The sequence below is a fragment of the Orcinus orca genome, chromosome 8 (genome assembly GCF_937001465.1).
Source record: "Orcinus orca chromosome 8, mOrcOrc1.1, whole genome shotgun sequence".
Classification (NCBI taxonomy): Eukaryota; Metazoa; Chordata; class Mammalia; order Artiodactyla; family Delphinidae; genus Orcinus; species Orcinus orca.
Window position 1 is genome coordinate 97,903,869 of NC_064566.1, and position 14,742 is coordinate 97,918,610.

General features: G+C 47.5%; 1 protein-coding gene across 2 annotated transcripts in view; it reads left to right on the forward strand.

Annotated features, from left to right (window-relative positions):
• SORL1 (sortilin related receptor 1) overlaps positions 1 to 14,742 on the forward strand; it is a 161,399-nt gene that overhangs the window by 139,765 nt on the left and 6,892 nt on the right. For both annotated transcript variants that reach the window (XM_004280687.3, XM_033407341.2), the window contains 7 exons: positions 1,210 to 1,306; positions 3,356 to 3,540; positions 6,779 to 6,898; positions 7,824 to 7,988; positions 9,306 to 9,480; positions 10,508 to 10,614; positions 13,173 to 13,365. In XM_004280687.3, the coding sequence (XP_004280735.2) occupies positions 1,210 to 1,306; positions 3,356 to 3,540; positions 6,779 to 6,898; positions 7,824 to 7,988; positions 9,306 to 9,480; positions 10,508 to 10,614; positions 13,173 to 13,365 (1,042 nt within the window). The remainder of the gene's footprint in view (positions 1 to 1,209; positions 1,307 to 3,355; positions 3,541 to 6,778; positions 6,899 to 7,823; positions 7,989 to 9,305; positions 9,481 to 10,507; positions 10,615 to 13,172; positions 13,366 to 14,742) is intronic.

Consider the following 14,742-nt stretch of genomic DNA (forward strand, 5'->3'; position numbering starts at 1 on the left):
ACTTGAGTCTTCACGTGTAATGATTCTGGCTCAGCCTGGTGCCTTTTTTTTTTTTTTACCGTATAATTAAATGGTTCACAGCTACAGTGCAAATAAAGAGTTGGTGTTAACAGAATATGTATGCCCTGTAATTTTCAGCTTTATTGGATTTCCTGGTGCCGAGCGCTAATGCAGAGGTTCCCAAGAGTGAGTCTTAGGAGAGAGTCAAATACCTCGGAAGCATATCCACTTAGATCCACCTAATATTCTCCCCTTCTAGCACCTTCCTCCCCTCTGCTTGGTCCATCTGCTTGACCAACTTCACCATAATTATCTGTGTCCCTTTGGTTTCTCAAGTTGCCACACACCTTTCATGGGGTTCTTTCTTGTCTGTCTCCCCTCACATCCCTCCCTGTCTGTGAAGCTGTGGTGGGGGCAATAGCCTGTGCCACTGACTGAACTACAGTTTGGTGTCATGCCCTTAGCTTCAGAGACAGCTGATGCCAGAAATGACCTTGTGTAGACCTTGTCTCTATAGTCTTTGCTCTTGAAAACATTTTAATTTGGTGCATTGGCCAATATTTTTAAAGACCTTTACATCAAATCCTTCTATGAGCTCAGAACTTGGAAAAGGTAGTCTTTCCTGACCCATGGATGTGTTTGCTCCCATTAGACAAAAGAGATCTAAGCAAGCCCCCTTTGTATGGACCTCTCGGCCTTGACTGCAAGGACCACCTGAGCTAAGTCTGATCCTTAGTTACCGTAATCTAATTACCTTTTCAATTTTTATCCTTTCTGCCTTTTTTTTTTTTTTTTTTTTTTTTTGGCTGTGCCACGCGGCTTATAGGATCTTAGTTCCCTGACCAGGGATTGAACCCGGGCCCTCGGCAGTGAGAGCTCAGAGTCCTAACCAGTGGACCGCCAGGGAATTCCCTTCTTTCTGCCTTTTTAAATTGGTTCTTGTCCTTTTATTATTTATTAAGTTTTTTGTGTCATTGAATCTATATGTTGTATTATGAATGGTCTCACATTTGTTTTTAGAAGTAGGAGGGAGTATAAGTAGTCAATGATAGCACAAATGGAACTGGTTTAAGAATCCAAAGGACTAGCCCGTCCATTGTAAGAAGGGAGATAGATACCCGAGGAACAACAGAAAAGATCTTCCTTTAGTGTCTGGTGAGCTCTGTGAGTGTGGACTGTTCCTGTAACATGGCTCTTGCTCCTTGGCAGGTGAATGGCTATGTGGTGAACCTCTTCTGGGCGTTCGACACCCACAGACAGGAGAAGAGAACGATGAACTTCCGAGGAAGCATATTGTCACACAAAGGTAGCGCCCTGGAGCTGGTCGGTGTGTAAGGAGGAAGGCTAGACCGATGCTTTCCTGGCATTAGAGCTTGTGTGGGGCGCCGGGACAGGTGGGGGGTCTTCTCTGCAGCCGTTCTGAGTGGGCAGGTGTTCTCCATTGAGGATGCTGTCAGTGACTCCTGAGTCCAGGTGAGGGATCCATTGAGTGGTTCCCCAAATCCCCTTCTAACCTGTTGTCTCTTCATGGAAGTTGGAGGCTTAAAAAGGAGGAAACACTGGAAAGAAGCCAGGTTAACCTTCTACAGATGCTTTTTGCCTCCCAAAAGAGAGAGTTCCTGGGTTTAGTTACCTGTCTCTCTTTTTACTGCCCTGGTTTGCTCCTTCTTTGCTGATACAAGGTAGCGCAGGGCCTGCTGCATAATTGGCGTTCAGTAAACATTTGTTGAACGAATGGACCAACAGACTGAGCGAAGGAAGCAAGGAGACAAGGAAGGAAGAGGGTCCAGTTCTTCTTGTATCTGTACAGATAGTGAGTCTCAATTAAAATCCTCATATCTGAAGATGGACTAAAGGAAGGATTTTAATTTATTTCTAAGACAAAACCTTCATTGGCCAAGGCTGCTTGTGAATGTTGAAGAGGACATGGGAGCTTCTACTCTTCCCTTATACTCTGTTTGCAAAGTAGTTTCAACCCTAGCAGGCGTTCTGTTATATACAGTATATTTTTTTGGCGGGAGGGAACCGAAGGCTGCCTAAGGAGGCTGTGCAGGAGTATAGCTAACATTGAGCACTTACTGTATACAGGCATTTACCCAGGCACTCTGTGTGTGGTGTTTTACAGAACACCTCCAGAATAGTGTGGTGGGATCTACTCATTTTATGGACGAGAAAACAAGGTTCAGGGACTGAGTGATTCCCTCAGAAGGTGGCAGAGCCACGATGGGAATCCACGCCTCTCTAATTCCAAAGGCTGTGGTCTCATCGCCTCGACATTACACCAATAGAAATTGGCAGAGTCAGGAGCAAAAAAGTCTTACCAGCCTTTGCCTGGAACACACGAAGGGCTTGCTCCATGCCAGGCGTCATGCCGACCACTTTAGAGGAATTTTCTTTTTTTGTTCCCTGCAACAGCCAGCTGGTATAAGTGCCGTCACTGTCCTCCATCTTACCAACAAGGAAATGAACTTAGAGAGTTTGAATACTTCATTCTTGCTTGTACAAGTCCAAAGGGTAGAGTTGGGCCTTGAACCCAAGTCCTTCTGTTTCCAAAGGCTGTCCTCTTAGCACACCCTCCTTTTTGTTCACTGCTCTCTTAGTTTTTAATGACATTTCCCCTAATTAGAAAGGGGGCACATGTTTATTACAGAAAATGTAGAAAACAAAAAAGGTACAATCAAATTTTTAATTTCCCATCATTTCACTTCCCAGGGAAACCACTTTTACATTTTGGGTAGTTCCTAAGTTAATACTTTTCCTCCTCATTGATTTCTTTGTATCTTCTTAAATAAAATTTGAATAATACTATATGGAATTTTATATCCTGCCTTTTTCACTGAATGTAAATAACAGAATTTTCTAGTTTCATTATATATTCTTGGAAACAACCCTTAGTGGCCGCGTAATAGTTCATGGAATGCACGTGAAGCTCATGGACGCACATTATTTAACTATTGCCTTGTTGCCAGGCAGTCAGATGATTATACTTTTTTCTGCCATAACAAACGCTGTGACAGACATCCTGGCTGCACAAATTTTGGGATCCCTCTCATTTAACTGCACTGAAGGTTATGGAGGATGCCAAGACTCACAAGGCCAAATGGCTCTCCAGGAGGGTCGTACCAATTTATATCCCCAGATAGGCAGCTTTCAAAGGGATTTTCCCATGCCCATGCAGTGTGTTGCTTGCAGTAGTCATTAATAAATCACGCCGAGTGAATCTGTAAAGTAATAAAAATTCTACAGCATGTGGGGCTCACTTAAATGGAGAGATGACATTAAAAAAAATAGGGTGTGCATATAAAGATATGTATTCCTGACTGCTGCCCCCAGCCCTTTGTCCCTGTTTCCCCAGTGGGCAACCTGACAGCTCATACAACCTACGAGATTTCTGCCTGGGCCAAGACTGACTTGGGGGACAGTCCTCTGGCATTTGAGCATGTCACGACCAGAGGAGTCCGCCCACCCGCCCCGAGCCTCAAAGCCAAGGCCGTCAATCAGACGGCGGTGGAATGCACCTGGACCGGCCCCAGGAATGTGGTAAGTCAGCCAGGATGACCCTTGCAGAGCACGGATGGACTGTCGCCTGGCACTAGGCCACAAGACACCCCCAGGGCTTCCCCCTCTGTTGCTGTTGTTTTTCTTCTCACCCCAGACACAAGCTGCCCTTGTAGTCAGTTCTGGATTACCTTCTGGAGGCGCCTGACATCCTGCCTCAGCCTCCCTTTCTGCATCCTGGCCTGGCATCCAAGACAAAGAGCCCCCTGCTGTTTGCTGAACAGACCTAGTTTGAGGAGGGGGCACATTCCCGAGCTGGGAGTCTCACCTAGGGATGGGTGAGAAGTCGCCTGCAGGACAATGAGTATGCGCCTGAGGACCGTGCCTCAGGCTCCTCGAGCCCCTCCTCACCTATGGGATCCCCCGCCCACAGGTTGCTTTCTCTGTCCCCCCAAACATGCCCCACCCCAGTTCATTCCAGGATGCTGGCTCTACTTGTATATAGGCCTTTTGTTTTCATGTATGCATTTTGACTCACTGGAATTAGATCTGCGCTTCTTTTTTTTTTTTTTTTTTCTTTCGCGGTACGCGGGCCTCTCACTGTTGTGGCCTCTCCCGTTGCGGAGCACAGGCTCCGGACGCGCAGGCTCAGCGGCCATGGCTCACGGGCCCAGCCGCTCCGCGGCATGTGGGATCTTCGCGGACCGGGGCACGAACCCGTGTCCCCTGCATCGGCAGGCGGACTCTCAACCGCTGCGCCACCAGGGAAGCCCTGCGCTTCTTTTTGAGCCTGGCTTTGATTTCCCACCTTCCACAGTGTGCCCTCCTTTGCTTTCAGGTGCGCTTTCGCAAGCCTCTTATCATGCCCCTCCTGCCTCTGCACCAGGGCGTCTGCTCTCTCTTCCCTGGAATCCTTCCTGCTCCTGCTGCTGTGTAGTCAAATCCTAGCTCTTCTACTGGATCTCTTTCCCTTACCAACTCCTAAATCTTTAGAGTTGACGCCACGCAGCATAATGTTTCATTAGATACTGCGTATCCGATTTGATATCTTCTGTCCACTCTCATCTCCCTAAGTAGTTTGTAAGTTCTTGAAGGGAAGGATTGTTTTCTGGGTTTTCCAAATGGAAAAGCATATGGAACTAAATCTGTAGTTGAGCCTTAGTGAATCCTCAGTGGCTGGTGAGGAGGAATTGGCATGAGTCTTGTCTTCTGAGGGCATCCCCAGTGTGCAGCGGGGGCAGGACTGGTTCGTGGGGAAAGAACCAAGGTTTGCAAGTAATTAATTGTCTGTGAGATCAGCCGTGAAGGAGGAGGGAGAGGTAGGAGTTAACTGAGCACCCACTGTGTGCCAGGCACGATGCCCACCCTTCATCCGTGGTCTTGCACTTAATCCTCTCATCAGCTCTGTGGGGTAAATGTTCCTTCTCTACCAGTGAGGAGACCATGGCTCAGAGGGGGTGAAGTAACTGGCCAAAGTCGAGGGTTAGTAAGCAACAGGCTGAGTTAGAGCTCAGGTCCAGCTAATTTAACAGCCTGGGCTCTTCTGTTGCTCCAGAACCTGACTCTGGGGCAAGGACAGAGATGAGAATGCCCAGAGCTCCCCCGGTCTCCATCTTACCTGGAAGTAGACCGTTATCACAGAGGGGCCTTTATCTCTGTTTAAGTACCCAACTCAGAGCCTGCCCACCTGTCACCCCCAGCTGTCTGCACAGAGTGGGGCATCGTGTACAGAACACTGGCCCGTGACTTGTTTTTAGTGTCTCACCACACGTGAACTTGGAGAAGGAGCCTAGCCCGGCCTCCTCCTGGCTGAGAGACCCCTTACACTCATGGTAGCCTTCCGAGGGTCAGGGGCTGGTGGAGTCCTCTGGACGAAGCTCTCAGCTTCAGCCCGTCTTCCTCTCACTGCGGACGCTGGGGTCTCACTCAGGGCTGCCGTCAGCACCGCAAGAGCTGCCCCCATCACTGTCTGCGTGGGGCCTTCTTACACCCTGGCTCCATGGCTCCAGGGACCCCTTTCCTGGCTCCTGGTTGAAGCCTCCACCCCATGGTGGCCACGGGCCTGTTCTCTCTGGGGGTCAGGCCTGCCTGCGCCCTGGGTCCCCCTCTGCCATCCCATCTGAGCTCTCTCCTTCCCCTATTCCTGTTCCATTCCCGTTTGCTCATCTGAGACACACAAGTCCTTTTGCATGTCCCTGATGGGCTCCCTTCATCCCCACAGCTTCTCCAAACTTGTACGGTTTTCAAGTCCCCTTTCTTACCTGCTCATATGCTCTTGGAGAAAATGCCCTTTGTTTCTACCTTACAAAGGAAGCTTCCTCATGCTTCCCCCATTAGAAACATGCTCTCAGCTTCCACTTTCCCCTCTATGAGGCCATCAGACTCCCACCTCCTGCTTTAAACTCCACGTGTACCAATTAGGGTTAAGAATGGGTGCACAGAACAGGAATGGAGAGTAACTGTGGCTTTCAACAGTTTATTTCCCTCCTAATTACAAGTCGGTCAGAGTTTGGAGTTCAGCCGTCTGGGAGCTCTACAGCCGCAGCACAGTTTGATCTGGGCCCCAGGCCTTGCCACCTCCAGCCTGTGGCATCACCTTGCAGTCCAGAGGGCCTCCTGGACCACATCACCCTGCATATTCCAGGCAGCGGGAGGGCAGAAGAAGGGCACCGCTCCCTGCATTTCAATGTGTCCTCACCGAGGTCCTGCCTGGAACATCTGCTGACATCTTGTTGACCAGCCCTGTCACGTGGCCTCTGCCGCTTGGAGGGAGGTGTGGGTGTAGGCATATTTCCAGGTAGCAGTTCTCACTAAGAACCAGGATTCTGCTGAGGGACGAGGGGAGCATGGGAATGTCCTAGGCAGCCAGCAGTGCCCGCCCTCCCTCCCCATGCCCCCTCCACGAGCTTGCACACTTGCTATCCCCTTCGCACCTTGGTCAACCCCTCTTTTCCCCAGTTTATTATGCAGTCTTCTAGTATAGCATCTAACCTTCCACATTTGCATCTTGTTATTGATAATTCTGTTTTTCCTCTCTGCCTGGCTCTCCTCAAAAAAGCAAGCTCTGAGGAGAGTCTGCACCGTATTTATCTTTGTAGGTGGGAAGCCACTGCCTGGCCCAGGGTGCCTTCTCTGTAAATGCTGATGAAATAGATGTTGAATGAAGAATTCTTTGTGAGCTCATTTGAAGTGGTTCCCCGGGTCTTAAATTAGGGCTTTCATGAGAGTGAGGTCACTGGCCACTGAACTGGTGTCCTTTTCTGTTTTCTCCTTTTACCAGGTTTACGGCATCTTCTATGCCACATCCTTTCTTGACCTGTATCGCAACCCCAAGAGCTTGACTACATCACAGCACAACAAAACAGTCCTTGTCAGTGGGGATGAGCAGTATTTGTTTCTGGTAAGTTTCCTGCGCCAGGAGTACAGAAGAATGTTTTATTTTTTGAGGATGTCTTAATTGCTGGCCTCCTGGCTCAGACCCAGGACCTGGGGAGCTGGAGGTGTGGATTCCAGGATCCGCGTGCGATGCGTGTGCGCCTGTGCATGTATTTGTGTGAGAGAGAAGGGGGTGTGAGAGAGACACACACGGGAGGATGATTCTTTTTCACAAGCATCAGGTTTTTACTTGAAACGCAGAATGAACGGCCACTTAGCCAACTACAGCTCCCTTGTGCAGGATTGAGAACTTGGAGAATGGGTCACAGGAATAAATAAAAGCTTTTGTCAGATTCCACCTCTAGGAATTTAGCTTACATGCTTTTCCATGTGTGCCAAGATATTTAGAGAAACATGTTTGGTATACTGTTGCTTGTGAAAACAAAAGATTTGGAACAAATGTCTATCAAGAGAAGACTGGTTAAAAGGGTTGTTGCTTATCTTTGTGATGGAGTTTAGTGCAACCATCCAACACAAATACAACAAACTCCAAATGTACTGATTTGGACAAATCTCCATGCTGTATTATTAAGTAAAAGAAGCGAAGAGCATAATAATATGTGTAATGTTTTTGCATTTGTGTAAAAAAAATTAAGAACAGTAGGCTACACATATACATGCATGCATAAGTACACACATATATAAGTCCATATCTGTACACACATACCCGTATATCTGGGCTTATATTTGTGTAGGACATTTCTGGAAGGAAGCACATAAAATCACTACTAGTACTACCTCTGGGAAAACGGATTAGAGATCTGGGGTAGGTGGGGAATTATTCTACATCTTTTTGTATGCACTGAATTTTAATTGTATCCATATGTCACTATTTTGTTGAAACAGTGGTTTGGTGACAACTGCATGAGTTCGAATGGTGTTTGTTTCAGGTCCGGGTGGTGGCGCCCTACCAGGGTCCGTCCTCTGACTACGTCGTGGTGAGGATGATCCCAGATAGCAGGCTTCCTCCCCGTCACCTGCACGTGGTTCATACGGGCAAAACCTCCGCTGTCATCAAGTGGGAATCCCCATACGATTCTCCTGACCAGGACCTGGTGAGGGGATGCATGGTCTGGTTCGGGGGCGGGTGGGTCCTGTAAGGGGGCAAGAAACCTAGTCCTGGTGCTTGGAGTTCAGCAGGAGGTCTCCCCCTATTTCTGCTGGGTCAAAGACGGGGTCCTTACAGGTGCCTCTTCTTCATTGTCACATCTCCAGTATTCCTGGCTACCATACTGGTTTGTCCCTCCTTCTCTGCTTTCTCTGCCTTCACTAACAAATCTAAATCTAGCCCACTGCCTGTTTTTCTAAATAAAGTTTTATTAGAACCAAGTTATACCCATTCGTTTACACATTATCTAGAGCTGCTTTTATGCTACAAACAAGAGAGTTGAGTAATTGTGGTAGAGACCATCTATTCTTCAAGGCCTAAGATATTTGCTCTCTGAACCTTTACAAAAAAGTTTGCTGGCCTGTGCCCTAAGAGAAGAGGCATTGATTCTAGAAAAAACCTCCCATTTTCCCTTGCCCAGGCTGCTCTGACCTCCATGCCCTCTGCCCTTCCTGCCATCCCAGGGGTGGGTGGTTTTAAATGCTTGGTCACAAAGACTCCTCTGGACTCTCAGCTTCTTCCTGTTGATTGAGTTCCCTGTGCTTACTACCTGTCCTTTTACTTTCTCCCTGTCCCCATAGATGTAAGAAGCAACCTGGGAGAAAGTAAATGGGGTTTTTTGTCTCTTAGAGCTGGGATTGAACACTTTCATTCATTGTTATCCTCTGACGACATCCCGACACTATGGCAGTGGAGATAGAGAATTTGAACACTGAACTGTTTTTTTGTGTGTTTTTTTTTTTTGCGGTACGTGGGCCTCTCACTGTTGTGGCCTCTCCCTTTGCGGAACACAGGCTCCGGACGCACAGGCTCAGTGGCCATGGCTCACGGGCCCAGCCGCTCCGCGGCATGTGGGATCCTCCCGGACCGGGGCACGAACCCGCGTCCCCTGCATCGGCAGGCGGACTCTCAACCACTGCGCCACCAGGGAAGCCCTGAACTGGGGTTTTTCTTGCATGTTCCAACCTACCTGCTGCTCCCATCACAAATGTGGTTTTCCCTAGAGTTGTTGTTTTGGGGATAGGTGGGGTAGGTGGATCAAACTGACAATTCTCTATACAAATCTGGGAGTGAATACTTGTTATAAGGTTGGGACATGACTACCCCAGAGGCTTTCCAAAGAACAGACATTGGGGCTCAAAATATTGTTGCCGGGGGTCACAACCACTGACATACTTATGTTACATGGGCCACCATTGAACTACAAAGAGTAAAACAACTCCAGGTTCCTGATTACCATTAAAATGTCTTTTTCTTGTCCTAGCTGTATGCAGTTGCAGTTAAAGATCTCATAAGGAAGAGTGACCGGAGCTACAAGGTGAAATCCCGCAACAGTACCGTGGAATACACCCTTAGCAAGTTGGAGCCTGGAGGGAAATACCATGTGATCGTCCAGCTGGGGAACATGAGCAAGGACTCCAGTATCAAAATTACCACAGGTGAGCAGATGAGCGATTGGAGGCCCCCTCACACGGCAAGGCACTCCCAGTGCCGCTAGAACGCCTCTAGGCATGGGATTTCTTTTTTTCCTTTTTTATTTTTTAGTTTTTTGAAGACATAGGATTTCTATCAGTAATTGCACAGGAAGTGCAAAGACGACCCGCAGTGTCCACGCTGGGGCAGAGCCGTGCAGGGGTCCCAGTATCTGGGCTGCAGGGTGGTGGCCAGGGCGCTGTGGGCTGGGGAGTGGCTGTCGTTTTCCATATTCTCCGTCTCCTCTAGTCTCCCCTCCCCTAGCTGGTTTTGACATTTCCAAGAGAGTTAGGAAATAAAACTGAACATTGGCCACTTAAAGCCAAGCATTGCATCTGGGCACCTGGACTGAGGTCATCGTGGTTCCTTTGGGCGACATCACGTGCAGAAATGGATGGAGACCAGTAACTGGGCAGCAGATTAAAGGGGGATTTGCTGCCAGCTCCAGGTTGGCTCAGCTGTCAGGCTCAAGTTCAGAGAGCAAGTAATAAGCTCAGTTACTCGGACAGCAGCAGGCGATATCAGGAGTGTCAGTAACGGAGGCCGGCAGTGTGAACCGTGGGCCTGGGCCATACTCTGGGGTCATTCTAGGGCTCTGTCTTCAGACCGAGCTCCCTAGGCCCTCACTGACCTCTAAGGCCTCTGGCATTTGGAACACGGAAGTAGACTGGAACCAGAGCAGAGGTCCAGGTAAACTTTGAACATGGTTCCATCCCACCCCATCCCTTCCTCCCCCTACCCCGTTTGTTTTTGGCCATCCTTGAGTCTAGATAATGTCCAGATTTCTTGGCTAAAGGTATTATAACAACAAAAGAGATGCCAGTTAAAGAGTGTCTACAATGTGCTAGGCTGTATACTAAGCGGTAATGTGTATTATTCCTTCCTTAACCTATCCCTTCAAGATTAGCATTATTTAATCAACCTTTGACAGACAAGAAAACGGACTCAGATGTTGAGCCACTAACCGCATCCTACTTCACCTTTAATTTTCAGTTTCATTATCAGCACCTGATGCCTTAAAAATCATAACAGAAAATGACCATGTTCTTCTGTTTTGGAAAAGCCTAGCTTTGAAGGAAAAGCATTTTAATGAAAGCAGGGTAAGTTCCTCCCTCCTTCTCAGTGACTTTGGAAATCTAATTGAAATGCCATTTTAGAGATGAGCTCGTTAACAGCATGCTGGCATAGATAGAGTAAAAAGAAAGAATAGGGCAGGGGAGTGAACTTGAGAATTAAAGGACCATTTTCTGTGGGATTGCTAATTAGTGAAATGTTTATACTGCCCATTAAAGATGTGAATCTCTGCACTAAGCACTTTTCAATCCTGAACTTGTCATCCCCTGAAAGATAGGGAAACGGGCTGGAGTCCTCACTGTGCTTCCTGAGGCTGGACTGGAGCTCAGCATCAGAACCCAGGGCCCCATCTTTCCCAAACAGTCTGAGGGCGGGGCTATGGCTTTAGTACTGGGGAACTGAGCTGCACTGCCAACCTGGAATCTTACCAGTTTCTTTCCAGTGAGCAGGAAGTGCTTGAAGATAGTCTTTTGACATATGAAAAACACCTTGTTTCATTTTGTTTTTAGCAGACCAATTACTGAACTCACAGCAGGAGATAGGAGGAGGAGGAGGAGAGTGGCACCTGGGAATAGATTTGCCATCCAAGGGTGGACAGATTCTCCGGTGGAGCTGGGTTGGCCCCATTGTCAGCAAAGCATGAGCTAAATAGATACCCAGTAAATCAGCCGTGGCTACCTCGGGGTAGAGCGTTGGCAGAGAGCCCTCCAGTTCTAAATCGTCACAGTGTAATGCCAGAAGGATCAAAATTGGAAAATTCTCACAACTGTGACATATAAATGGTTAATGTATTTAAGTGTAAAGAGAGCTTTCAAATCAATTCAAAACAGAAACACATTGACCCTTGAAAAACGCAGATTTGAATTGTGCAGGTCCACTTATATGTGGAACCTACAGTACCACACCATCCGTGGTTGGTTGAATGCAAGGATGCAGAACCGAGGATACAGAGGGTCCACTCTAAGTTATTCTCGGATGTTTGACTGCTCAGAGGGTCAGGGCCCCAACCCTTACATTGTTCAGGGGTCAACTGTGTTATAATTTTGAATAAGGAACAGGTAGCAAGGTAAAAATGTTCAAGCAGCAGTGAGCAAAAGAAAATAAAGTTTTAGCTTCACTAGTAATCTAAACAGCACAGATACAGCACTTTCACATTAAATTGGCAAAAGTTTTGGGGGAGGGTAGTACCAACATGAGTCATAGCTGGGGAGAGGAGTGCTCTGGGAATATGAATGGGTTCAACCTTCTGTAAGGCACTTTGGCAATAGGTATCAGAAACGTTGAAAGTGTTACATCGTTTGATCCAGCAATTCTAGGATTTTACTCTAAGGAAACAGTGTGCATAAAGAACTTGATTTATGACAGTAAGAAAGAGGACACACCCTAAATGCCCACTAGAAGAGGGTTGGTCAAGTCAATTATGGGTGGCTGATGTTGGTATCATTTACATGTTTTTTCTTTATCCCCTTATGTATTTTGCAAATGTCCTACACCACATATATATTAGATAGAAAATAATAAATGCTAGTTAGTAGTCTATAAAAAAGAAGGCAGGAGTAGGACTCCAGGCAGGTGCTGTAGGGAGACCCAGTCGGGCAGCCAATTGTCATCAGCGTGGCAGGAGCCCAGCTTCGTAAAGGTTGGGCTTGCAGTCAGTATTCCATTCCCAGTGCAGGGTTCCAGCATAAGCTTAATGCGTCCTTATTCCTTCCTCCTGACTTAGAGTTCAAAGAAGAGGCAGGTCATCAGAATGAGAACCAGGAGACCATGATTATGCAGTGGGTAGAAATAAGATGGGAGGGGTTTTGCGGTGGGGGGAGGTGCTGGTAGCTATGACACTGGAAGACTTGGAGATCAACCGGGAAGTCTGGGAGTCAATCCTGATCCCAGCCAGCATGCTGGGTTCGGGCTGTTCCAAGAGGGATTTTTCCAGCACAGGAGTCCAAGACTCTCCCCGAGCCAGTCTAAGTAGGATGCTTATTTCACGCTCCCCCAGTGAGCAGAGGCTGAGCTGCTGCAGTGCTGCCTAGTTCAAGGCCAGGCTTGTCTGGGGCTGAGATCAGCTTGGATGAACTAGAAAGCACGGAGATAGGAAGTGAGCTGCAAGCCAGCAATGGAGTTTGTATAGGCTGTTCTAAGGAGAAACGTCTTGCTTTTATTTTTTACCCCATGCCTGGAGTCCACTGCAACTTGGATTTATTATTGGTCCAGTCTCATTTCAATGACCTGTTGCTATGTTGTCTGGATTCTTTGTTTCTTTTAATATTCCTTGAGATAAGTGGATTGCTGACCAGAACTTTGAATTCTGTACTGGAGTATTTGTTAAGATGGCTTTTGTTAGGTCTGTGCTTTTCATTTCTGCTATGTGGCTCAGAAGTGGGTAGTTAGATGTTGGGGATGAGAATGTTCCCATTTTCTGAATCTAATATCTCAGTGCTATGTAAAAAGAACTGGTACGAAACACACACTGCTTTAGCATCTATAAATGTCTGCAATAAGGAGCTCACAGAGTTGGAACCAGTAGTAGCAGCTGTTAGATTCCTTATTTAACTTCCTGAACAATCCCTCCTGTGTTTGTTTTCAGGGCTACGAGATACACATGTTTGATAGTGCCATGAATATCACAGCTTACCTTGGGAATACTACTGACAATTTCTTTAAAATCTCCAACCTGAAGTTGGGTCATAATTATACTTTCACTGTCCAAGCACGATGCCTTTTTGGCAGCCAGATTTGTGGGGAGCCTGCTGTCCTGCTCTATGATGAGTTGGGATCTGGTAAGTTGCTGTTGTTGCCCATTTCCATCTTCAATTCCGAGGAAATATATAAAGGATGTAGCATGGCTTGATAAACATGTGTCTTTCTAAAACGCATTTAAAATATTCTTGCAGCTCAAAGGAAAATCATTTATGCATCAGTTTAATCAGATACTGATATATTTAAAAAATACTTCCTGGGCTTCCCTGGTGGCGCAGTGGTTGAGAGTCCGCCTGCCGATGCAGGGGACACGGGTTCGTGCCCCGGTCCGGGAGGATCCTACATGCCGCGGAGCGGCTGGGCCCGTGAGCCATGGCCGCTGAGCCTGCACGTCCGGAGCCTGTGCTCGGCAACGGGAGAGGCCACAGCAGTGAGAGGCCTGCGTACCGCAAAAAAAAAAAAAAAATGCTTCCTGAGTCAGGCATGGTGTGAGGAGCTGGGATTATAAGGTGACCATATTCTGAATGTAAAGCAGAAGAAAGGGAGGTTTTGTTGAAAAAGGAGATTCTGCTTGGGAAGCACTAGCTTAATGAGTTTTGTTTTTATTCTGTGGAAGACTGTTCAGAGCTGCTAATATGCTAATATTCCCTAGGATTCTGCAAGTCAGTAGATTATCTCATCACAGATTCCCTGATTTCTCAGCCTCTTCATCTTCACCATCAGCCTCAGGTCAAAGCCTGAAGTTGATCTGGGATCTCTGTCTTCTGGACACACGCAGACAGCAGTGTCGGGCCATGCTGATGGCAGGGGAGAGGAACCTTCCATTTACATGGAAATTCTGCTCAGTTTGTGATAGCTTAGCCAGGATTTCAACCAATGTTTTGCCACTGGCCTTTGTATTTCCATTTATTCCCAGCCAAGAACTGACCAGTGCTTAAGCTCAGAATCTTATGTTAGACTTGTTATATGTTCCATCACGCTTCCCGGCGTGGCTTCTGGGGGAATCCTTTATCCTTGGCACCTCCCTAAAAGAGGGAAACCTTGCACACCACATCCCTTGGAGAACTGTCGCATGTTTGAGGTTCTGAGAAGTTTCTACAGGAAACAAACAACCAAACTCTTGTTATCCTAGTGTTTTTTAAATAGAGTCTCCTTTTTAAGTAAAACCTATTAGCAACCTGTGAAATAGACTTTGGGGAAAACTGCTGTGAGGACATCTGCCAGCTACCTTTGTAAACCAAGACTGTCAGCTGGGAGAATCTCTCAGGTAGACCTCTCGGGCCACGTCCTGCCCCTTGATGTGCGCGTCCCCTCGGAGGCGGGGTGAGGACAGGCGCTCACTCATTCCTGCCGCCTCCACCGTGCTGGCTTCCTCTTAACTGCTCCAGCCCAGAGCTTTCCCCCAATTTTCCACTTCACAGCTGGGATTAGGTTGGGACGCGTGAACTGAGATTTGG